The 27,326-nt window shown below is 38.4% G+C and overlaps 1 protein-coding gene across 1 annotated transcript in view; it reads left to right on the top strand.

Annotated features, from left to right (window-relative positions):
• Positions 1-27,326, top strand: part of LRRC20 (leucine rich repeat containing 20) — a 373,282-nt gene that overhangs the window by 12,952 nt on the left and 333,004 nt on the right. The window contains exon 2 of the mRNA XM_075216594.1: positions 13,538-13,650. Within this exon, the coding sequence (XP_075072695.1) occupies positions 13,581-13,650 (70 nt within the window). The 5' untranslated portion in view covers positions 13,538-13,580. The remainder of the gene's footprint in view (positions 1-13,537; positions 13,651-27,326) is intronic.

Here is a 27,326-nt window from a genome sequence, read left to right as displayed (position 1 = left end):
GGTAGTATCAACACAAGCAACCTTTCGGGATGTTCTCAGAGCCGTCAAGTGTGACAATTGGTAGAACGTCAAGGAACTTAAAAATTAGACCAGCGGAACACTGCAGAAACATCAGAAACGAGGTTGAGGGTCACAGTGTATCCGAGCACTATGCGAAACATCACAACGGCGATGCAACCTCTCTTAAATTCCTAGGAATTAAAAAAGTGAAACAAGATTGGAGAGGTGGTAACTATTTAACAAAAATTTCTAGAGAAGAAGCCAAATGGATATGTGATATGAGAACTCTAACACCACATGGTCTCAATATATATTTTGACTTGAGTAGCTTCCTGGAGAGCTAGTTTTATCAATAGTTATTTTCACTACATTTAGTACCTTTCTCATTCTGTTCTATATACCTCATTTCTGCACATAACATATATTCCACCCACTGCAGGGATCGTATCTATCTTTGTGGGTATTTGGACATGTACCTTGACTCCATATCATATCAATGAAAGTACCTGTGTGTAGTTTTGCTAATGAGATATTTGATTATACTGTATCCATTTCATTATGCTAAAAGACTGTTCTGTAGCAAGTCACACTTATCTATGTATTCACCTACTGATTGATGAGTCGCCTATCAGCGCCTCCTACTCTCCCCACATGGCCAATCATGGATCGAGAAGAGGGATATTTAAACATGCAAACTGGCTACAGACTCACATTGCTATATCCCTGAAGAAGCCTCTATACCGAATCGTGTTGGTTTAACTACTATTTTTCAGACTGACTACTTTACTTAGACTCCTCACATACTTCTATTAAGGACTAGATACAATATTTCACCTTCATAACTGCAACGCCGGACGATTCGCCCGACTTGCGGGACACAAGCAGCTTCAGACAGAGAGGAGGAACAGCACTGACATGGACGGAGCGTACTGCTCTTGCGCAAGGATTGACATTCCTTAAATGGCACAACTTCACTGCACATAGCCTCCTACACATCGGAAGGAGGTAAGGGAGGAAAGCCATGGAGGAAGAATTGGGTACACATGGAGCCTACCCTGCTACCAAGTGTGAGTACCACACATCCTCTGGATGAATGTATGTATACTGACATTTTCAAGCATAAGGAAATATTACTTGAAACATTGTGCTCACATATGATTGGAACTGAAGCAATCGTAAGAGACTCATTGTATTGATGCATATATGCAGGACACTTGATATTCCTTTAGGCTTGGAAGACTCACGTTCTAGCATTGTGAACACCCATTGTTTACATACTGTGACCACATAGATCCTGTGCAGTTGCATGCTATTTTAATGATTTATATTGATTCTGGCCAGAATCATACATTTGTGTAAACTATTACTTTGTGTACATGCCATATTTTTTACACACTATATATTAAACATCATCTTTCATTACTTTGTACACTGATAGTCATTTGGCTACCAACTGGTGGAGCGCCAAGAGTTATTTTGCATATTCTAGCATTGGTGGTAGGGATACCATCACCTCTCAACATATTAACAGAGAGGGGCAACGCTGGTTTATTCTGCCATACTGATTTATTGTTAACCCCTGAGGGGAAGCAGGGTTGAAACATAATGGAGTCATCCTTGCGGGGTTGGCAACTATTTTGTAGACCTTTACGCACTGGTTTCTTATGGAGAGCGAGAATCTTAAGGTGTGAGGAAGCTGCACTAGCACAGAGGCATTTTCTATGTGAGATTCAGTTTAGAAACTGTGAAAAGCAGGCCCAGTAAGTCTGCTTCAATGTCGGCATTTAAACGGCACAGAATCGATTGTGTAATATGCCTCTAGGTAGTATTTAGCAATATTGGGGAGGCCTAAACCGTCGTCCTTATAGTGTTTGTAAAGAAGGTGGATGCATATCCTGGGTTTATGTTTTGACCAACTTGGATATGCATTGTTGCAGATTCTTAAAATATAGAGAGGAGATCTGAATTAGAAGGGTTTGAAATAACGCAAATCCAAGAAATGTTTATATTATTCCAATCTGCTAAACTTCTCTTATTTTTCTCAATGAGAGGTGGGAAGTTTGCAGAAAAAAGTTGTATGTATGTTTTGGTCAGGTGAGTGCCCAGGTACTTGATTTTGCAAGTCTTGAGAAGGTTTAGTGCATCAAGACAGAGGTTTAAAAGTAGAATTTTGTACTTATCTGAATTTATTTTAAAACTACCATCTCTTCTTAGAACCTGCCAAACCAGATGCTGTTGGATTGCAATAAAGTGCTGCAATAGGATCGTTCCATACCAAATCATCACAAAAAAAGTAACTTTTAAACCTGACCATCTCTCAGATTTTTGTGAAATTTTGTAGTATGGTAGACGACATAAAGTAACTTTCATATGTAAAATTTTAGCCCTCAGTGATGCACAGTGTTCATGCAACAGGGTTGCAAACATGACAAAAAAATTGTAAACTTTATGTTTGCAAGGTCAAACTTTCATGTTGGTCTTGTTTTGAAGCTAAGGGACCTTAGTATTCATAGAAAATAGTTTTAGATTTAAATATTGACTTCTACATTTCAAGGTCCCATGATGTGACCTTTGATTTTGAATATCTAAAAAAGTGTATGTTTCATTTCTTTGTATATAAAGTATATTATGCAGTTAAATACAATCTCTGTTTGTTATAAGTTTCATTTTGGGAAGCCTTTGGGAACAGAAGTAAAAGAGATATTAAGTATGGTAGTTGAACCCTTTTTGCTCTAACCATGCAAGAAACAAGCTCAGACTTGTCTTGTAGTGTCTCTCTCAGTGTTCTATTCAGTCTGGCTGCAGTTTCTGCATCGAGAACTGGTGATACAAGGGACCAAGACATCCCAATATAAACGTGGGGTTTTCATTATTTGTCTCTCTGCGTACCAAAAACTGTGTTCTTGTGGAAGCAAATGGTACACACACTGTGTTTGTGCTATACATCAGAATGTGAAACTGTAAAAGGAAGGGTGCAAATTAAATAAACTAATGGAGGACCACCTATTCACTTACTAACACTATCTGGCAAATGTGATATGCAATCCACCCAAAATAGAGTGCTTTCTCCAAGAATGTGTTCAGTTGAGGACCATATTGGAAAATATAATAGAAGAGAATGTCCTTGAATGGTTACCTTCAAGCAGTGGCTTACATCACAGACCTGCACACTTGAGACACTTGTCAAGTCCTCCGAAGATTTCATTGAATTATTCACTTTGAAGTTAATTCAACTACACACACATTCTTTCATTGCTGTTCATCAATCGTCATATCTGAAAAGCCTTAAGGATGATATAGATATTGGCAAAATCATTGTGATATTCATTCTACAAGATGAGGTGTAAGGTTTTCACTGGGATAATGCCCATGCCACAATTCACCCATTTGTCATTTATTGCAGAGAAACGAAAGCAGGGAAATTGTCATGTACAAACTTCGTTGTCATATCAGATTGTGTGCAACACAATACAGTAGTTGTAAATACATTCCAAAAACATATCATTTAATTGCCAAAACAACTCTTACAAAATATAGGTAAGATATATGTTATTTTTTTCAGATGGGTGTGCAGCCCAATACAAAACAAAAGGTTTTTTCAAACTTGGTACATCATCAAGTTGATTTTGGGATTCCAACCGAGTGGTCCTTCTTTGCCACATGGGAAGAATTCATGTGATGGACTTGGCAAAACTGCTTAGAGGCTGGCAGCTAGGGGGAGTTTACAACATCTTTATATAGAACAAATTATGACTCAAAGACAACTGTTTGACTGGGTAAAGGACAATATCAAGAATATGAACTCTGTATATGTGTGTTAAAAAAGAAATAATGGAGATTGAAAAGTTGCTACACAACCGACATGAGGAAGCAAGACGAGTGCCGGGAACTCAAACATTTCATGCTTTCATACCAGGAGCACGGAATAGCTTAATAATGAAGAGGTCTTCTACAGACTCATCCAGTGAAGTGAAGTAAACAAATACTCCATATAAAACATTGCCTTTGGAAGAAATAAAAGGTTTTGTGACTTGTGTCTATTATGATGCGTGATGTTAGGTTGTGTCATGAATATGAATGCAACATCACAGGAGGTTTTAATTAGTTTTCTACATCACAATGGTCCATCACCATCATATGTGTACCGTTATCAGCCAGACATCTTGAACATTCCAAGAGAACAAGTTCTCATTATGGTTGATCCCCGGACTGCAACTGGACCACCCTACACACTACCTGCTGTAGACACCCAAAACACAGAAAAAGCATTGCTGAGGAGGAGGAGGCACTGACTCGTAAGTTTTCCTCAGCATTGTACACAGCATTGTACATCATTCTATGGTAAAGAAATCTTGTAATAGCGTGTTAAGGTATTCATTGATTGTGATATGTATAATTTTCAGATTTTACTCCTGTTCCCAAAGGCTTTCCAAAATGAAACTTATACCAAAGAGAGATTGTATTTAACTGCATAACATACTTTATGTACAAAAAAATTAAACTACATCATGTGACCTTGAAGTATAGAAATCAATGTTTAAATATAAAACAATTTTTTAATGAAAACTAAGGTCCCCTAGTTTCAAAACAAGACCAACATGAAAGTTCAACCACAATTAGAAGCAAAGTTATGATTTGTTTTATTTGCTCTTACAAGTATAAATTTTACATTTGTTATGTTTGCATCCCTGTTGCATGAACACCGTGTATCACTGAGGGCTATAATTTTACATATAATTTTACATATGATGGTAACTTTGTCATCTGTCATCCTACCAAATTTCACAAAAAATCTGAGATGGTCTGATTGGAAACTGTGATGATTTGGCATGGAATGACCCTATACCACGTGTCAAATGTTCATTAATAACAAGCCTTTGTTGGGAGTTATAAATAAAGGGCCAGGTGAGCCTGTTAAATGCCTTTTCTGTATCTAAGGCAACAAACAGTGCCTGTACAGCTGCTTTGTTTGTGGGTCTATTGTTTTTTCAGTATTATTCACTGCTTGATGACCAGGTATAGCTTTGTCAGGCTGTACCAGACTGAGGCCAATATCCTATTGGAACAGAAGCAATACAATCTTAACTGTTCAAAGGAATCTGGTGGGTTTATGTCTACAAAAATCATTTATATGCAGGAATATAATTTGTGAGGCGCTGAGTTATGTGAAAAGGAATGGGATGTGTGGTATAGAACCTGCCTTAAATCCTAAAGACTATTATCTTTGAAAAGGCTGGCAAATTACGCAAATCCTTCAAGTGTCCTATTGAGAGCTTGGAAGGACCTGTTCTATCTAAGTTAAGTTCCAAGATTGTGTAGAAGGCCCCATCTGTTATTATTTGCCCTTTTCAAAACTGAGAAAGTTTCATAAAAAAAATCACTAAAAAAGGCACCTATGATTGGGGCGGAGTTGTGAAATATAAGGGATGGGCGCAAGTAAATGGGGAAGGAGGAGGGAACGGAAAAAAACAAATATTGTATAGCAAAAAATCTGTTATCTAGAAATATATATACAAAAATTTGAGTGTGTGACTCCTAATGTGCGGGCTGGCGTCTAACGACCCATACAGATGTAGATCCCGCTTGGTGAGTTTGATGTTGCCGGGTACAGGGTTTCCGAACTTCCGGGAATCCCCGTGACGACTGGGGACGTGACTGAAAAATTATAGGCTCCAACGCGTTTCGTCACAATCGTGACTTCATCAGCCTAAGTTGGCAACCTACAGTGGTACTGCTTATAATCCTATATCTGATTTATATGTATGGTTTAAGGTGTCTATATGTAACATTTTATACACATGTCAGCCACAAATTAATATTTCATCTACCATTTATACATGCTTATTGTTAGACATGGATAGAATCTAATCAAAGAGGACATTTTTGTATATATATTGCTAGATAACAGATTTTTTGCTATACAGTATTTGTTTTTTCCGTTCCCTTCCCCATTTACTTGCGCCCATCCCTTATATTCTTTTTAAATTTGCCCTTGAGTACTTTCAGGATACTCTTTTTTTTTGGGGGGGAATAGTGGCAGCATATCCCTTTCTCTTTCTTGCCCTGGGTCTTCTTTATGGTTACTAGAGAGCGCTCACCGTTATCACTTGTATACGAGAAATCTCAGTACAAGTACTCTAACTTCTGGCGGTGTGAAATAGTATAGCCACACTCTTGGACTTGTGATCGTTACATAAAACCTTGCGGAAATGTGTTGTTTGCAAGCCCTGGGTGTGTGTGTGTAAAAATGTATATCCTGTAGGAGTACTATTTGCGCTCTTTGACATTTAAGATATTGGAAAGCTATGGTGTGTTTTTGGGGTTGGATTTTTAGTTCACACCATTAGCATTTAAGGATTTAATCCTAAGAGACATGATGGAATTTTACGGGGACACATTGGGCTAGCGACACTGACAGAGTATGGAAGATAGTTGGGGGAAAAAGGTATAGTAAGGGTACACAGCAGGGGAATTCTGGATGGGGAGTACAGCTGGAATTGCTCTACAGAGTTTTGATTCTATATAAAAGTCTGTGTCACATCCTATATGCCGGGTATGAAAAGAGGACAGTGGTCAACAACTACTTACGAAAAAGAGGAGAACGAGTGAAGGGAGATTTTGAAAAGCGAGGAACTCACTCAGTGTGCACATTGACATAAATACATTTTAATCAAACTAAATATACACACTCCCCATCCCCCTTATTCAAAAAAATATTGCTAAAAAACTAAGAAAAAGAAATATATTCTAGTGTGTATGTGATGGTCTTTTTTTTAACCCATGCAATCTTCAAGAAAAAATAATAATTTGTAAGCTACAGGTCTTACGAAGCTGACAGCTTCAGCACAATTATAATCTAAAGTAAACAGGGTGGTCTTATTATATTTATTTTTTACAGAGAGTGAAAATGTGGGTAAGAGAGATAAGCAGCCATACATGGCTGCCACATGTAAACATCTATAAAGTAAATATTTCAAACACAGATTGTTCTTTAAACAGGCGTGTAATTATAGGAAAGCAACAATCATTGTTGTGTTAGATGAGTCATATGTTTTTTTTTATTTATCAACTGGTAACCATGTACCCTTTTCTGGTTCTTCATTCTTTTATCACATTAACCTATCAGGCACCAATGTTTGGTCATATGGATACACTCTTCTCTATGGATCCATTTTGTAATTAACTGCATGTTTCACTGTGGTGATCTTGGAGGTTCTTTCTCCTCCCCTGTTGGAGCCTAACTGCCAGCAGAACATTAAGTCACTGGTGCATATTCTCCCACTCTGTGGTGGTTCGAGCTGTCTGGGCTGCCAGCCTCCTTTTGATTGGCCACCTGGTTAGGAGTAGAGGGAGGTTCACTTCTACCACTTTGGTAAACCAGCTATTATCCTTTTGCAATGGTCTTGTGGAGCCTGTTAACTCAGTACCTTCTGCAGTGATCACGAACAGCAACTTCAATAAACCTTTCTTTTCTTTTTTTTTGTTTGTTTTAGACCAGTATGTTATTACTTTACATTACAACATAATTTTACACCACAACCCAGGAACTGTATAACATTCAAATGGGTATACCTAAATATGTAGGGCAGTACACTACAATTTATGAATCACAGGTGAAGAAACAAAATTATTGTATTAACTAAACCTTTTGTCATATCACTATTGTTAGAATTTCCCCTTAGTCTCTTCATAGTTTCCTTAGTTTAGTTAGCAGGTAGGTATTAAACTGTTTCAATACTAGCTGCCCATTATTCAGTATTTGCAATTTTCAGCCAGAGCAGTGGTTGAAGTGGAAATTTAGAAGTTGCGGTATAGAAAATGTATGTGAATGAAATTTTATAGTTTCACAATGAAGGCAATAGAAGTAGTGGCTTTATGGTATGGCACACCACCATATACACCTCCACTTCGATCACTGAGCCAGAGTAAATATTCTGTCTTGGCTGCATTTCAGATTGTTATTGCATCAGCGGCCATATGCAGAGATGAATTATCTGATGCAAGCTGAAAGTAAGTTGGTGAATTGTTGAGAGGCCACCAACTGCGGCGGTCACAGCACTATCCAGTAGAAATATAACCAGTTGTATTAAAGGTCTAGTGTGAGTGTTCAAGGACAGGGAAGCAACTTTGTGATTCAATCAGGACTTGAAGATGTAATGAAGAAGGTTGGAAAGCCATATTTGAAAATAATGAGTGATGTTAGCAATATCAACTTACTTTTGTGATTGCAGTCAGAATGTTATTCCTCATTCTGTGGTAACCTTGCTAGTGGGTAGTTATCCAGTGCGAGGGGTGCAAACCCTTATTTAGAATCTCTGAAGTGTCCATAATAGAAACATCACCTTTTTCTCAGAGGAGAGTTGAGTTTTAAACTGAAGTGATGGACATAGGGTGTGCAAAGATTGCCCTACATATCTTTTGTCTGAACACCACACCATTTTTCCAAAAGAACCAATTTTAGGGATCTCAATGATTGTCTGCAAATACTTAAATTGATGAAGAATGAACTGATTATAACATAAACTAAAAGTCTTTCTGCCTCTCCATTTGTAATTGTACTTCTCAGTATGCCTATCTGTCACACGCCGCTCACCCACGGCTGCCACCCGGTAACATAAGTATCATTCATTCCCTGCTTCTTCCCCGGCTGTCAGGCCGGCAATCAGCTCTGCACATGCGCAGGTAATCATCTCACCTTTGTTCACCTGTCCCGTTCATCCATTGTCTACCTCTCGTTTATAAGGCTCCTCCCAGCTCCTCTTAGTGCTGGTTCTTCTCGTCAGACTCCTGGCCTGAAAGCAGCTCATGCACTCTGCTGCAATCACCTATTACCTGCTCCACTCGTTCGTGGTAACTACTGCAGATCATTGTTACCTGCTCTCCAAGTGTGCTGCTGCAAATCACCTATTGTCTCTCTGTGGACTATTGCTGAGCATCACTCAGTACTCCTCATTTGTGGATATCTAGTGCCTACATTCTCCTCTGTACTCGGTTCACTATCACTGCTCACTGGGAACTCCCCTAGAGGGCCGCGACCTGCAGGGTGAAAGCTGCCAAGCCCAAATTCCCTTGCGGGAACCTCTGGTGAAAACCTTCCACTTTGTTAGATTCTGCGCCTCTGGGTGAAGTACCACCAATCCCAGGCAGAACAGAAGGAACCCTAGTGAATCCTGACACTATCTGTTGACCACCGGATTGTAGACAAATGGATTATACTGCACCAGTATAATCTGCTTCTCATAGAGGAAACTCTAGATGCTTTAAGCAGGACCTTGTTACAGTCTTCTGTCTCTGATCTGGCTACTATCAAGTACCCATGAGCCGAGATATTGAAGAGAAAACAGCTTTAACCTATTACTGTCTGATTTCTCGTGTTTTGAGCGATCTAATCCCATGTGCACTTCTGGGGGTAAATGTATCAAGCTGAGAGTTTTTCGGTGGGTTTGAAAAACCAATCAGATTTTAGCTATCATTTATTTAGTACATTCTACAAAGTGATAGCTAGAATTTGATTGATTGCTATAGGCAACATCTCCACTTTTCAAACCCGCCGGAAAACTCAGCTTGATATATTTACCCCCTGGTGTACTTGGATAACCTAAACATTTTTAGCTCTACACTAGAAGAGTATCAAGAGAGACTTCTAAGAGTCAATGATTGCTGGAGAAAAAAAAGCTTCACATTTACTGCCTGAATAACTGTCAATTATATGGGACATATAGTCTCTGCAAGAGGAAGAGCTAATGGGCAAATAGCATTGTTTTGCAAATCTGACTGAGCTAAGATTATTTCTAAGATTATATGGCTACTACAGGTGCTTTGCATAGGGGTACTTTAAAATAGCCAAACCACTCTATGAACTGCTCAAGGCAGACTCTCACTCTTGAATGGCTTAGACTTAATGGACTCCTGCTCTGAAGAAACCTTAAACAGTTGAATAAAAATATAATGGAGGCTCCTGGTCTTGCTTATGCAGGCCCCATTACCCTCATGAAGGATACTTAATGTAAAAGCCAGCTAGATTGGCTTAGTAGACTCATGGCTAACATTAGTCAATGTCTGGCTTCATTTGATACTGTCTAGTGCATAAATTGGAATTCCAAGGCTTAAAATGGGGTGTAGTATAAAAACTGCCTGCTTAATTGTATGGGGTACTCTTTCAGGTGTGAGGACCAATAGTGGGGCATTGTAGTAAAACTATGTAACTTATTGTATTGCGGTTCCTTTCCATGTGTGAAGATCAACAAAAATACACACATATCAGGAATTGCGAGAACTTTTTCAAACATCCTGTGACTATTCAGAAAGTTAACTAACACCTTGGGCATGCTCAGTATGAAAGTCCCTAGCCAAGCAATCTACAGCTGACACTGACTTCCTGAAATTCATATATTAAGCAGCTTTTAGCAATCCGTTAGTGTCATATTATTGGGCCTTTGTGTTTTGTCCTTGCCAGTGTGAATCCTATGTTTCAACTCTTCTTATCCACCACAAGTTGTTTACTGACCACAATGAATTCTGGAATCCTGGCCTCTGCTGCTGTTGCAATTCTATGCAGTTTCTAGTATTTGAATCCATCTACCACTCTGGCCTCTTGTTGATGCATTCTGTTATACAGATATTGTTACATCTCACCTAAATTCTAATTACAGCCAAGCTGGATATTATCTTGAAGGACACTATTCTGGACATCACCCAACTACTAGAGATGAAAGGTGGAATTAAATAACTTGCTGTGGACTGTATGATGTACAACTGCAGTGGAGGCATGTCAAATGGATTTCTCAGTTATGTATGATTGACTCCCTGGGGAGGTGAAGATGTCCCCACTATGTACACCTAATTTGTTTTTTTGGTGGTAGACACCATTCAGCAGATGAATGTGCAGGATATCATCAAAGCTCAACAAGAAGATTCCTTGACTGGCCCATGAAGACAAGTTGTACTGAGGAAAGATCTTACATTAAGAAATTGTGACCTAGGGATAGTTCATATTTACTGCATGAGTAGGTCAAGTTTGAAATCGACCTATGTAGTCTTTATGGTTTATTCTGCTTCATAATTATCCAGAGCAAAAACAACTAGTGCAACCTGAGAGATATCAAAAACTAATGCTACACAACATAACTATGTTCACTTAGGAATGAAAAAGATTTACAGTGTGATCCTAGACCAATTCTGGCCTCATACGAGGCAGATAAAGAACAACTTTTGTCATTGATGCATTTGGTATCTGTAGCAGAAGACACATTCAGCTTGGGTTGCCCCTATGTAGCACCTCAAAATTGCCAAACCTACGAGACTTATGTGCATAGATTTGCTCTGCATCGAAATGACTTGTGGAATAGGAAATATCCTGGTAGGGACTGCCCTCTAACCTTGTTATTACCAAGCCTGCTGCACAGAGGATTAAATGGCAGCCACTGTGGCCAAAGTACTTTGGGAGAAATTTATCATGCATTTCAGGCTCCCTGATCATGTACATTTTGATCAAAGCAGACACTTTTAAACACACAATAGGATCAGCTGACATCAGGTCAGTGATTCTCTCCTTAACACAGATGAGAGTATTGAAGAGGACAAGGCTGGAGATCACTCTGTCATGCTGATTGAGTTAGAATAACAGACTTGAAGCTTTAAAAGGAGGGTGGTGCTTGAAACCATTGTTCTTTCTCTGTTACCATGGTTACTTACAAGGAAATAGATGCAGTCATCATTGCTTTGCACAGAAAGGGCTTCACAGGCAAGGATATTGCTGCTAGTAAGATTGCACCTAAATGAACCATTTATCGGATCATAAAGAACTTCGAGGAGAGAGGTTTAATAGTTGTGAAGAAGGCTTCAGGGTGCCCAAGAACGTCCAGCAAGTGCCAAAGCCGTTTCTTAAAGTTGATTCAGGTGCGGGGATCGGGGCACTACCAGTGCAGAGCTTTCTCAGGAATAGCAGCAGGCCGGTGTGAGTGCATCTGTACGCACAGTCAGGTGAACACTTTTGGAGGATGGCCTGGTGTCAGAAGGCCAGCAAAGTAGCCACTTCTCTCCAAGAAAAACATCAGGGACAGACTGATATTCTGCAAAAGGTACAGGGATTGGACTGCTGAGGACTGGGTTAAAGTCATTTTCTCTGATGAATCCCCTTTCAGATTGTTAGGGGCATCTGGAAAACTGCTTGTCCGGAGAAGGAAAGGGGAACGCTACCATCAGTCCTGTGTCATGCCAACAAGCATCCTGAGACCATTCATGTGTGGGGTTGCTTCTCAGCCAAGGGAGTTGTTTCACATTTTGCCTAAGAACACAGCCATGAATAAAGAATGGTACCAAAACATCCTCCAAGAGCAACTTCTCCCAACCATCCAAGAACAGTTTGGTGAGGAGCAATTTTTTTTCCCTAGCATGATGGAGCACCTTGCTATAAGGCAAAAGTGATAACAAAGTGGCTTGGGGATCAAAACATCAAAATTTTGGATCCCTGGCCAGGAAACTCCCAAGACCTTAATCCCATTGAGAACTTGTGGTCAATCCTCAAGAGATGGGTGGACAAACACAGTCCCACAAATTCTGACAATCTCCAAGCATTGATTAGGCAAGAATGGGCGGCCATCAGTCAGTATGTGACCCAGAAGTTGATTGACAGCATGCCAGGGCGAATTGCAGAGGTCTTCAAGAAGAAGGGTCAACCCTGCAAATTCTGTCTTTGTCACCTGAAAAGAAAATAGGAGGGAGCTATATTCACTGTCCTCTCATTTAGTAGAGGCTCAGGGCACTTGGTTAGCCCTGACACTTTCCACACTACAATTTATACATTTATATATCTGCAGTTAAATGATTTTGTATGGTATTAAAGGTTCGCCCTTTTATTATCACGCACATGATTAAAGGATATTTGCCTCTTGACAAGTTTTACTTGCACTGTGTCTGTTATTCTGTACAATGGCAGGCGAGGGGGGGGGGGGGCGGGAAATGGCAGTATATTGCAACTACAGTTCTATAGCTATATATTGGAGCAGATCGGTCACTGCTGACAAGCAAGTCCCAGATGTATATGCTTATGTGACAGATGTGTTAGTAATCTCCCAATTGTTTCACTATGAAAAATAATTACATTCCTACTACAACAGATTTCTGATAATATGCAAATACAACTTTACAATTTCAATGGCAAAATAGAGTGCTGTTTTATGTATGTAGTTTTAATTTGAGAAGCAGGGACAGAACCATTTATAGAAGTGAACACTGAAATACTGCAGACCTCTTAAGCTTAATTCATTAATATATCCAATCTTGTTTTTCTACTGGGTTTTTCTACAAGATTACATTTTTGCTTATAGAATTCCAACCAATAAGCCGCCCCTCTCCCCTCTTGTAGGCATCCAGTATAGTTTCTACATGGATTCCATTGAGGAGGATACCTGTTTAGGGGGAGATCTGCATCTTAAATGGAGTTATTCTTTTAATTTTGTGCCGTTTGTGGATATTGCATCTCACATGTTACCAAATATTACTATTTGCCAGAGAGTAAGCATTCTGATTATTTTAGGTAAGAGCTGGAAGAAGAGGAATTGCGTCTGAATGCAAAAAGAATGGCAGAAGCTGTAGCCAGAGTAGCAAGGAGAGTCAATGAGGTAGTGGAGAACGGAGGACACCATCTTGGTAAGTTGTTATATTTGTAAATATTCTTGTTTTCACTTTTTAAAGGGAGCAGCATGTTTGTCTGTATAAACAGTGTATTATCTAACACCCTGGCTGTCAAGCTCTAGCAATTTAATGTTGCTTAATTAAAAGACAGTAATGTGGTGGAATGATACAGTGATATTAAAGTAAAACATTCTTTATAGGAATCCGAAATCTTGGTCTTTTGTTTATAGTTTGTGGGACTGTCTGTCTTGTGATGATGGGAGTACTTCTATATCTTCTGTATAGAATAATCCAGCCTCACTAAAGAAGCAATTCTTATCTTATCAGTGAACTAAAGCACAAGCAGAAGATTATGTGCAGTATTTAGAAGTTTAAGACTTGGGCTACATCTACATTGGGGTGGACACTTGTTCTAAAGCGAATTGGTGCTTCATATATGGCATATATATAATTAAGCAGGCAGAATGCTTGTTTCCTCTGCATTCTAACAGAAGATTAGTTACTACTGCTCAAGTAAACACAATTTAATATTTGTCATATACTGACCACTAGATGTCTCTGTTGGTATTTAAAATATACTAGATTACCATTGCTGTATGCTAGGTAAATGCCATTGTATGAAATTTGTTTGTGTCATGATCTCCTAAATGTGCAGCGTTGTGTAATATGTTAGCAGTACATAAATAAAGCATAATAATAATAATAATAATAATGTGACACTTCAACTGTTGTGGAACAACAAGCTACAGCATGCCATTCCAATTTCCACCATGTGCTACAACCCTATTTTATCATTATAAATAATAAATGATCATTCTGGGGGAGGCCATGCTGGCATTTGAAATGTTGCACAACAGCTAAGAGGCACAGGCCACCTACCTCTGTTATATTCTCTGCAGTAGTAATCATTCTGCATCAGCCCCCACACAAGTCTTCCATGTTAATGCAAAAAGTACCTATTTATTAACCCTTTTTACCATCTAAAATCCACAAATGTAACTGTTGTTCAAATTTATGTACAGTGCATCGTAGCAGATATCATAGATATCTGCTGTTTTGCATTTTGTTTAGAAATACAGAGCAGTCCTCATAGATGTCTATGGGGACTGCTCTGTACCGCAAGTTCTGAACTGGCAACCACACATATGGTAATGTACAGCAGCTCAGGCTGGCGTATGTTACCGTATGTGTAATTTTCAGGTTTGCTCTATGGGGAGAGCATTGTGGTAGAGGGATCGGACCCCTCGCCACATCTTGCTGCTTTCCTCTCCAGTCACTATCGCAAATGTGGTCACTTTGCGATAGTGACCGTAGGAAAGATAGGAGAGGGATCTTCGCAGAAACAGCAGTTCTTCATGACTTGCTATTTCTGTTGAAGATTTTTAATAAATACATGCAATCTTTCAATCCTTATCATTGCGATAAGGATTGAAAGGGCGTGTGCTAAAAATAAGTGGTCATTAATAAATAGGGGCCTAAAGGTTTACAATTTGAAGCACAGAGTAAGACATTTCACTATTCTATTGTATTGAGATCTGGTGATTGTGAAGGCAGTTGGAGTACACTGAACTCATTGTCATGTTTATGGAACCAGTTTGAAATGACATGTGCTTTGTGACACATATTATCCTGATGCAAATAGCCATTAGAAGATGGTTGGACTGTGGCCATAAAGGGATGCATATGGCCAGCAGAAATACTCAGGTAGGCTGCGACATTTAAATGATGTTTGATAGGTATTAAGGGGCCTAATATGTGCCAAGAAAACATTCCACACACCATTGCACCACCACTTCCAACCTTCACCATTGACACAGGGCAGGATGGATGGATTCATATTAGACTACGCCAAATTCTGATCCTTCAAACTGCATGTCACAGTAGAAATTAGCATATTCTTGTTTCCTTATATATTTGTCCACCTGTGAAGTATATATTTAACTTTCTAATCTTGTGGCCAGTTTGAGAAAGCATTGCAACACCATTGATACTCAAAACCAGATGAAATTACTACTTAGCGCATTAAATTATTGCCCAGCAGGTGGCAGACTCTTACAGCCAATAAACCATAAACCGACAACATTAAATTAAATTTTATGCTGCATGTATTTTACAGTTACTCTGTGATTTACTTTTATTTATTCTGGATATTTATATTTAATGAACTAAGTGAAAAAATAAAATGTACTGTTCCAGTCTAAATGGGGATTTGGTTTTGCTGATGTTGTTAAACATTACAATGTGAAAATTATTTGAGTGCAATAAGTAGTTCTTGTTTCTGGCAAAAAAAAAACAGTAAAACAACTTTCAAATGTAGGTAGTTTTTTATTTATTTATAATCATAACAAGCCATAGCATGTCTTTCTATTTCCAGCGTGTGATACCAACTTATATTATCATTAGAAATAATAAAATGGTCAGCCTGGGAGGCCAGGCTGAGATTTGGAGTTGTGTAGCAGCTGAAGAGGCATAGACCATCTACCTCCCTTGTATTCTTTGCAGTAGTCAAGCTACATAAGCCCCCATCACAGATTTCAGTTAGGAGTGCACTATTCCATTTGGCTTCTGTGAGATACATAGAGGTTGTGTGCTGCACACAGCCACCTGGTGAGCTTAGAAAAAAAGTTAAACTTATCTGTCCATAGCCGTGATGCGCTGCTTCTTTTGCTGTGATGTAGTTGTTCAGGAGTTGTTGTCTGTATATGTTGTGTGTGAAGCTGAAACAGAGTTGCAACCCTCCTAGTCATCCATATGGATCCGGCTACCTCAATGTATCCAGCTTCTACACCACGGTTTCATCTTGGTTTCAGCTCCACACAGAATATCCCCCTGTGTCACGCAACAATGGGGTTCCATTCTTGGTCTGCTCAGGTGATCCTGCCCAGAGCCTGCCTGGTTTTAATTGAGTTGTCAATGATACATCTACGGGATACTGGAAATTGCTAGTCTCTAAAATGTATATTTTCTTACATTTCTGTCCACCTGTTAAGTATATATAACAGTCTAATCCAGATGTAATGACTCTTCACAGACGAGTAAAATCAGCTTCAGCTACTTTTCATAAATCATCATAAAATAATTTTCGTTTTGTTATTGCCCAGCAGGTGGCAGACTCTCACTTCCAATAAAACACCAACCAACTATATTAAACAACATAAAATAATTTTTGCACTGTCTTGTAATTTACAGTTACTTAGTGCGATTTACTTTCACTAATTCTGGATATTTTTATTAAATGAACGAAGTTACAGTAATGGGAAAAAATAATTTATAATTTTCCCATCTAAACATTACAGTGTGAAAATCAGTTGAGTGCAACAAATAGTTGTTTCTTGCAAAATATAATAATAAGGCAACTTTCAAATGTATGTAGTATTTTATTTAAATCCAGGGGTCATAGGTTCAGGGGGTGCGGCAGCTGAAGGGGGCTTTTCAATGCCTGGTTGCCCCCACCTCTGAAGCTCCTGTTCCCTTCCTTTTCTGGTAAAACGGCAGTTCAGCACTTGAGCACTGAGTGCATGCGCTTGGCTACTCATGTTGCGAAGAGGCCACCTATTTGCTCTACTGGGATGAGAGCCTCGGTAGGGTGGGACAGCATGGTCATGCACTGTTTTGCCCCTGTTTACATCATAACGTATATTGAAGAAGGAGGAGTGAGGGAGGATGGTGTTTGTTAGGTGACATAATTTAATCTGAATAGTTACTTAAATTACATACATAAGTAGCAAGCAGCACAAGAAGTCTTGACTATTAACATTAAGCATTTATCAAAAAGTAAGACTGGTATGGGGTGTTGCTCCAAGTCTATGATTAAAATGATTTAATATTTAGTTTATGCAATTTGTCAAAAGAAAATATAAATGACGATACATTTAGAAGTATACTGACAACTTTTCTTAAATACCAGTTTTACTTTTAGTCATGGGAAATATTGCAAATTATTATGAACATGATATGACAACTGTATGCAATCTTAATACAATTGTATTACACTGTATATAAACAGGACATTACACTAACCAAATATGTCCTGTCAACTGACCATGATCATTGTAAAGTTGAAACAATACTAACCACCTGCTGACTTGCTTATTCATTAATATTTTATTTCATTAGAAGGTACATGGTGACTCTTACTTTTCAAAACATCTGAAAATGTCCTGATTCAATAACATATATGTCCAGCTGTAGAAAGCATAGAACTGACTTATCTTGTTACCAGGCTGATTATGGGATTGCAACCCTCTCAATGGTAGACCTCAGAAACATCCACCCCCCCCCCCACCCCAATTTTTTTATTGATTCATTTTTGCTCTGCACTTCACTTGACATAAGTGACCATAAAAGTATTTCCATCTATTGCCCAACAGGTAACCAGTAGGTAACTAGTCATTGCCGTTGATACATTTGTTTTTCATGTTCAGTCTTTTAAAAATGTTATTGACCTGAAGCATAGAATCTAACTTTGTACTGCTGAATTGTATTAATTAAACACTAACATGGGGCACTTAGTCCCCTAATGGATGTATGCTTACAGGAATAATGTTTGTAATAGTCACATCAAAAGATCGTCTCACAGTGAGAGATACTTCCTCCGTAGTAAACAGCTCTCACAGAACATAAAAAAGGCAAAAATATATCTCTGGTGCATTACCTTTTATTAAAACCAATATTAAAACAAAACACATGCACTTCTAACACAAATAAAGTGCAATCCTTAAAAGATATGAATAAAATACCCGTACCAGAAAATCCGCAGACATAGGCAATAATAAAGGGAAGTGGTACACCTGGAATGATCACTCCTTCAAATACTGTCACGACTCTGAATAATGTTTAGTGGATCCCTTGTCTCTGCCAAGATGGAAAGCGCTCAGGAGTGCGGAGTCTAACGGGTAGGAGGTTTTTGCCAGTGACCCCCGCAAGAGGGTATGGATTTCACCGCTCCTATCACACAGGTCGCGGTCTCCTAAATGAGTGCTGGCAGAGCAATAGTGGAGCTTAAAACACAATGGGTTGGTACAGGTGGTCAGAGAATCTAGATACACGATCTAATAGTCCTTGGCTCAGTGGTAACACAAGTAATAGAAATGCTGAAATATGATAACAGCGGTATAGATGATACATCAGGAAAATTGCCAATAGATACTGATGCAGTGGAATAAAGAAGTAACGGTATAGGACTGACTGATCCGTAGTAAGTAGCTCAGGGCAACAGCAGACAATACTAACAGGGCAACTGGTCAGATAGGAGTGATGAACCACAACATGCTATTCCAGAATTGGTAACTCATGGAGACTGCAAGGAATATAACATAGAGCAACAGTTCAACAGTGGTAATAACGAAGGTAGAACTTTAGCTAGTCCGGAGATGGTAACTCAAAGCATAATAGATGAATCACTGATACAGCGGCAGTTCAGACAAGGGTAGTGGTAAGTTAGAACTTGGCTGATCCGCAGATAATAACTCAAAGCATAGCAATAGAATCCTTGACACAGCGACAGTTCAAACAACGGCAATAATAGTATAGAACGTAGATGATGATTCAAAGCAACAGATGAGTTACTGGTACAGCGGCAGTTCGATAATACAGGTAACGAAGAAATAGAACTTGGCTGATCCGTGAATGGTAATTCAGAATAGCAGGTGAGTTACTGGCATAGCAGTAGTTCTAATGTAGAAAGAACAGAGGCGTTGAACTCGTTGATCCACACATGGTGATTCCGAGGAGCAGAGATGAGTACAGGTGTAGAAAGCAGTTCGTTAATAACGGTTCAATATGTGGAAGTAACGGAGGAGTAGAACTTAGCTGATCCATGCATGGTGATTCAAGTGACGAGTAGTATAGCAGCAGTCCCAATGGCGAGGTAATGGAGGTATTGAGCTAGCTGGACGGGAGGTGAAGATTCCGAGCAGCAGCGATGAATGCAGGTGTAGCAAGCAGTTCGCAAAACGGCAGAAGCAGCGAGGATTATAGTTGATTCCAGACGTTCAACGGACAACAGGTGTCAGACCAAAGGAAGCCAAATCCTACTGAGAGTGGGTAACTCGAAGAACAGGCAAAGGACAGGAAACCATGGGAGGTTTAAATAGTGCTCCAAAACGCTTAGAACCAATAGGAACAGGTAGGAGGTCATAAGCGAAGGTAACAGGTAGCACATGCGCAGAACAAACTACAAATGATGTCTCAATAATGAAGTTAATAGCTTTGATCACTGCTTACAAGAGAAAGGTAACAGCGCCGGTTCCTGTCTATGGGACCGGCGTGTGACAAATTTGTTGTATGCAGTGGAAAGGCCACAGGTAGTGAGTAGGATAATCCGTCGATGCGTTTCAACTCGTTGAAGTGTCTTTTTCAAGGCTGATATGCTGTCCCACAAGTGCTGATATACATACTCCACATGAAATAGTAAATAATCTTACTTCCGGGTTGCGGCATTGAAAACGAGGCATGGAATCCGGAAGGGAGTAAATAATCTCAGTGGATTTGAAAATGAGGCTTGAACACTTGATCTAACATAAATAGTTCCTGATTGAAAACGAGACTTGGAATCGCCTTCGTCATTCACTCACAATACATGTATATACATAATAACATATTAAACATATGAACAAAAATATAGGGGCATATTCAATTCCGCACGTTACCGCGGAAAATGGGCTGCGAACGAAAATCCATGTTATTGCGGTACCGCGAATTAGGTTCGCGGCCATTCCGGCGCGATCCCGCGGATCGGAATTGAATATGCCCCATAGAGTCCAATTGCAGAATTTCTAAAATTATGGATCCAATCTCTAAATAAAGAAATTAGCTCAAGAATAAGAGAACCCATAATTATTACACATATAAAAATCAAAACAGTAGCAAAAGAGGTGGATATAATGTCTTTACTAAAGTGATGAAACAAATGGAGGGATTCATTCTAAAAACCACTTAAGTTCAAATTCAGAATTAAGGCCATTGGGAATTATTGTCTTAAGGAAAAAAATCCATTTAATTTCCACCTTAGCTAATCTCCGGGGACCATTTTTGTGTCTCAATCCTCCTCTATCTTTTGTATAGAACAAAAACGTACAATATGACTAGGGTCACAATTATGCTGGTTCTTAAAATGATTGGAAAATTCATGTGTGACAAGACCTTTGCGCACATTATAAATATGTTCTCTGTGCGTAGTAAAACTTCTCGTTCTTCAAAAATAAGAATAAGAGAACATATTTACAATGTGCGTAAAGGTCTTATCTCACATAGAAATACCATTTATTCTCATATTATTTAATTCCACTTATCCGTCAAAGTTCAAAATGTGTAGTGTAAACATCATGCTTTGCAATAGCAATTACACACTATCCACATTTCACCTATCTCACGTGGAAACGTCTAACATTACAGCTAAGATATTATTTATCTCACACAGGAGCCATTTTGTCCAATCATGGTGATCCTATTAACTTAAATGTCAGCCATATTGAAAGCATGGATTACATAGATGCTATATTAACTATCATTCCATGAACTTAATTTGTCCAGTAATAAACTGCATTATTTCAAACATTTCACATTACAAACGATCTTCAGTCACTACACAATTCATTCTGAATACCATAGAAAATCCAGGAGTTATAGTTTCGCATTCTAGTTATCTTGTAATCCAAAAACAAACAATACAAACTCTGTATATTCCATTCAAACACCATAATCCAATTTCACACTGTCCCTTAATTTGAATATATAATTTAGCCTTACAATTGTACAGCATTACAAGAGTTGACAATAATATGGAACTTTGTCGGCCATCTTACCACTATATCTAGCTATACTGTTCACTTATAATGCTATCTCAAAAGTATACAATACCTATACCCACACTCTACACACAGTCACATATTAATAACACAATCTCCATTATCAAAAACTGCAATGTCACATTGTCTTCCCCACTTAACAAACAATTACACATTATAACTATCTTCCATTCAATTACAGCACTGTATTAGTACAAATCTACTAATCTCAGCCATATTCTTACATCTGCAAAACCAAAGACAAATGATACAAACTCTTTATCTGCATCCAACCACCTTCTATTCAATCCATTCAGATACACTATAATTCATTTTCACATACCAGCCAACCTCTAATATAAATGGTCTACCAGGCCATGTCTCATGTGCACAGACCTCCCTCCATTCCTTTAAATTTACAGTTTCCATCATCCATGTCCTCTCAGTGAGTGAGCTGGGGAAAAGAGACGTTCTGTTCCTTGTGTTACATTATCTTTCTTCTGGGTGGAGTCAACGTTCCACATGAAGTGGGAGGTTTTTTTGATATGCAAATGCAAACTTCTTCTCAGGTATTTGCACAGTTTTTACACGCCTCATCCTGTATGACGACTAAAAATCAGATAAACCCCTAAATGGCACCAATAAAATTAAATCATAAACCAATAAGCATGTACAGAAGGTCAAGCTGCTGCAAGTACACAGGTGGCTGCACCCACCTGAAAACACAGAGCATGTACAAAACAGGGAATGCAGCGCTACAGACCTAACTGTCTCAATAGACAAATGTGGTCTGGGTCACGAATAATAAAATAACTCAGATTAAAGAAATGTCATATAAGCTTTATTATTGCTGGTTATCTTTTCTGAAGGCTTATACCCATTGGAAACATTGTAAGCATATGTCTTTTGGGGAAGTTTGCAATTTCCTGGTGTGATTACTCATCTATCAGCACATGGTGTTTATATGGACTCCTTCTAATCTATCTGTACAAAATTGGAATTGGAAAGAATATATTACACTATGTTGATTTCTTTTGAGTTTTAGTGAGAAATGAATTGTACTATCGGTGTTTACCATAGAGAAGGAAACTGCCTCTTACTCTGTTGTGCTTTAAGATTGGCACCTAATGTATGTACACCATTTATGTTTTATATATTCTGTTTTATGAGGAGAGGGAGAACCATCTTCTAGTGTGCACATACTAGGAAGCAGATCAGTATAGCGCTGATAATATCTCATGCTTTTTTTGTACGTATTCATTTTTAGTTCTATCTAAGTCTCTCTTCCCCACCCATTAAGAAAACTGAAGCTTCACTCTTCTCTGATCCATGTCTCCATCACTGTTGCGTGCTTATTTTATATCTTTTGTATATTTAATATTTTGGATCTTTTTTACTTTTTTTGTATGTTTTTCTTATTGATTACATATATTATTATATATGTCTGCATTGTATAGATACAGTATATAATATAGAGTAATATCCCTCCCTCTATTTTATGGTGGTAAAAGTACTGGTATTTTAGTAGAATTGGATTATATATATATATCTAATTCCAAGTATTTTGTTTTTTGGAGATTCTGCTTATATATTTTTATGTTTATGGCCATTGATTAGAATTATTAAAATAATTATGTCCTACATATCCATCTGGATATTGTTTATTATCTTCATTTGCTTCAATTAATTAAATGAGGGAGTTTCTGTTTTAGATTTTTCTGGGGTTGTGGACACAGCCAGAGAACGGTGGTGCGTAGTCTAAATTACTACAGGTATTTACCAGAGCCCACTGCAAAACTTAATGGATTTGGCTGTGTGTAGTAACCAGGTTGTGGTCCACTGATCTGGACCTAAGCATGATGGGCGGGGCACTGCAAGTAAGCTCTGAAAGCAGAATAATCATACTAACCGAGTTGAGCAGGATGCAGGTTAAACTAACAGAATGAGCAAGCAGAGCAATAGTCAGAAAAAGCCAAAGGTCAAAAACAATTTGTCAGCATGGTGCAAAGTCAGGATCCAAGTATCATGAAGACAGGAGCAAGCCATGGTCAATAATCAGGAATCAAGCAGAAAACAGGATAACATGCTCAGAACAACAAAGCTGATACTGTGATCGGAAATGACAGGCAGAGCAGGTTTAAATACTGTTTGGGAGTTCAACTTCCTGTCGCTGTGATGTCAGCAAACTCTTGATCGCATCTCAGTGAACTTGTATCTGCTGTGCTTGCTATACAGTGAAGTGAAAGACAGATAGCGAGTCCTGCATCTAAATGCAGGATTCCTGCCAAGGATTGGCATTCTTTTTGTTTATATTTATCCCATCAGTAATACCTTTTGAGAGATCCCCCTCTTTCACATTGCAGTTAAATATTTTCTAATTAATTATCTGATCTATTACGTGTATTTGAGTGCCAGAGCTACTAGAAAATGGTGCCAGACATAATTGGTTTAGCGAACTTTAGAAAAACGGCGATCGCTTCTGTTTAAAGATCTTTAGTGAAGATGCAATATGTTTATTAGATATATTTGAGGGTTATTGTCCCAGTAATTTATTTTTTATGGGTGTTGCTTGTTAATGAAATGCCTTCAGGGAATCCTTTGAATTGCTGCTGGGATTGAACCTTTGCAGTCCCCCGATGAAGTCACAGGAAGCGACGAAACACCTTGGGCACTGATTTGATTGATGGTACAACAATGGCCTAGCTAGGAAGTTCCAGAGAGAGACTTGGACTAGATTGGGTATACCATACTGCCGCGAGATATCACTGAGAAGTCAGTAACTTTGACTCTGGATGAAAGAGATTGATTTCGGCTCGCATTATAGGATTTTAAATGTACATCCATTTTCCTTATTTATGAATAAACATTACTGCACTATCCTGTGTCCCCTTTTGTTCTTTTTCTCTCTTTCCAGTTTGTGATGTGAAGCCTGAAATCAAGATAAATTGTGTCAGTCTTTTTTCCACCTTTAGTGTGATCTTGTGACCAACAAAATTCAAGTGAAAAACAAATAGAAATTTTATAGGGAATATAAGTGAAAATAAAAAACCTACAATCCCTGGTTGCGTAAGCATGCACACCCCTAAGCTAATACTTTGTGGAAGAACCTTTTGCTTTTACTATAGCAGTGGGTCTTTTTGAATGTCTCTATCAACTTTGCATACCTGCACGTTGCAATTCTATCCTACTCTACTGTGCTGAAAAGTTCAAGGTCCTTCAAATTGAGAGGAGATCTCCTGTGTACAGCCCAGTTTAGCTCATTCCAAATGTTTTCGATGGAACTGCTGTCTGGGCTCTGGCTGGATCATTCCAAGACTTTTTTTTGGATGACTTGAATGTATGCCTCTTCTGCAGCTTTCTGACAAATGCCAGCAGGCTTCCTGCCAAAGTATCTTGAGCTATTCATTATACCCTGTGTCCGGACTAGAGCACCTGTGCCAGCTGAAGACAAACAGCTCAAAAGCATGGTGCTGCCATGCGTCACAGTAGGTATGGTGTTCTTTGGGTGATGAATTGTGTTGTCTTTGTGTCAAAAATATATTTTAGAATTAAGGCCAAATAAAATTGAACAGTGGTCTTATCCGACCATAAGACAGTTTCCCACTTGTTTTGGAGTGACTGAACGTATTTTTGCAAAATTTACTTGGATGTACTTTTTTTTGCGAGACAAGGCTTACGACTTATCACCCTACACCACACATGTGCCAGAAATTATTGAAGCTCCTTTAATCTTGCAGTAGACCTCTTTTGTAGCCTTCTTGATGAGTTTTCTCATTGTCCTGTCATCAACCTTGGAATGACATCCTCATCTTGTCAATGTCCCTGTTGTACCGCATTTTCCCAATTTATTGATGGTCGGCTTCACAGTGTTCCACGGTAATGTATCTTGAAATTCTTTATCCCCCACCCTGATTGGTACCTTTCAACAATGAGATCCTGTAGATGTTTTGAAAGCTCATTGCAGACCATGTCTATCTCAGTTGGATGTAGTCAGGAGAACTGCAAGGAAATCCTACAGAAACAGCTGATCTGTATGTGGGGGTTACTCACAATCACTCTCATTGCTAGCATTTGGCCCGATATTGCATTAGTGTGTACACTGCAACGATGAACGATTATTGTTCCATAGCAAATTGTATAGGTTAATTTGATTTTTAAACCAGACTTAAAATGTCATTCAACAATAGAATGTCTTTGTTCCAATTCTTCAATGTTTATGCACTCACGACTGGCAGCGTCCATAGATCTCTATGGTGTGTGCAGAGTCCTGTTCTTTTCAGAGAATGGTTATGACAGATGAAGAGCACAGATCTGAAGATATATCTTGTAAAATGTGTTTAGTGTGTACATGTGAATCGGCATACTGATCTGGACTTTTTTTGTTATTATTAGTTTTTTCAAATCATTGGTAAAATCTTTAATGATATCGTGTCAGAAGAAATTTTGTATAGTGTGTACCCAGACTAACCAGAAGCTCTATTTGGCTTCATTGTAAATGAATACTTTAAAGCAACACAAAAATACAGATGATTTTGTGGATGTTCTTCTTGCTTATCCTTCATTTTAGATAAAACATTTAGAATCCAGATTAACCTTTCCCTGTGTTATTGAAATGAAATAGTATTGTATTGTAAACAGATTAACATAATAAGATGCTCCTGACATGGTTACTTGTACCATGGCAAACAAATCTAAAGCAAATGTAAATGATAATTCCTAATTAGCCCGATTAGCAATTATAAAAATTGGCTGGGCCCAATTACTGACTTGTCCATTGTCTAGTAATAAGCATCAGCTTCTTGTTGAAGCTTGGTGTGTGCAAAGTTCTAGTTGGTTAACAGAGCAACATAGATACATAGCGTATAGTTTAGTTATTGTAATGTGTAAAATCTTTGGTATGCTTAATAATTACAATAATTTGAAATGGCTGTAAAATTAATTAATTTGTTCTGTCGAAACAAATACATTTTTAAGAGTGATAACATACTAGTGTTTATAATATTATATTATTGCTGTTTTGATATCGGCTAGTTTTTAATTTCAGTAAGTAATAGTTTCATAGAAATAAATAGTTCCTTTTGCTTTTGATATTGCTATAAAAATCTATTATATTTATTACAATCTATTATATATCTGTGTTGTTACAACTTGTAATGCTGTCGAGTCCGTTTATTTCCACTTACAGTTGTCAGTAAGCCCCCTTTTATCCACCTTGCAGAAGCTAGAGATGCCTGTATAAACCTAGCATCCAAACTAATGTGCACTGGGGATCTCGGTGGCCCGAGTTGACCGTCTCCTTTTGAAACAAAGGATGCTCCCAGTGCCTGTTGGCTTCTAATTCACAGATTTCTTTCTCAAAGCATCCTAACTCTATATTCCAAGCATATACTGTAAAACAGAACTTTATTCCGGTGGCATGTATACAATGCTAAGTTATATTTGATGATTACAAGAAAGTACAGACCCAGTGGCTGCCTGAGCAAAGAGCTCTCCTGCTGCATACACAGCATTACAATTACTAATGAAAGCAAAGCAGTCTTATTGGGAAAGATAAATGGAACCCTGCACATGAAAAGCCCCAGATATGACCTAAACAATAAAACAAATCCAACAGCTGCTATATGCTATTTATTCTACCAAAGAACGAAATTATTCCTCTGAACTTCAGCATAGCATTCCCAACCAGTACTCCTTTCTCGCCAAAGAGGATTTTGCACTAAGGATAGAAACATCTATTCAGGCACTTGAACTGAGTTTTCCCATTTAGCTGAAAGAACATTAGAATTGTCAGATCGCCTAATTAATAGCACATATACAAATTGTTTAAATGAACCTCATGGATACAATGAAGTTCAATAATACACCAAGTGGTGTCTATAGGCAAATAGCCAATCAGAGTGCAGC

Source organism: Mixophyes fleayi, chromosome 6 (assembly GCF_038048845.1).
Source record: "Mixophyes fleayi isolate aMixFle1 chromosome 6, aMixFle1.hap1, whole genome shotgun sequence".
NCBI classification, from domain to species: domain Eukaryota; kingdom Metazoa; phylum Chordata; class Amphibia; order Anura; family Limnodynastidae; genus Mixophyes; species Mixophyes fleayi.
The sequence above is the reverse complement of the archived record's forward strand: the minus strand, read 5'-3'. Positions and strand labels throughout refer to the sequence as shown.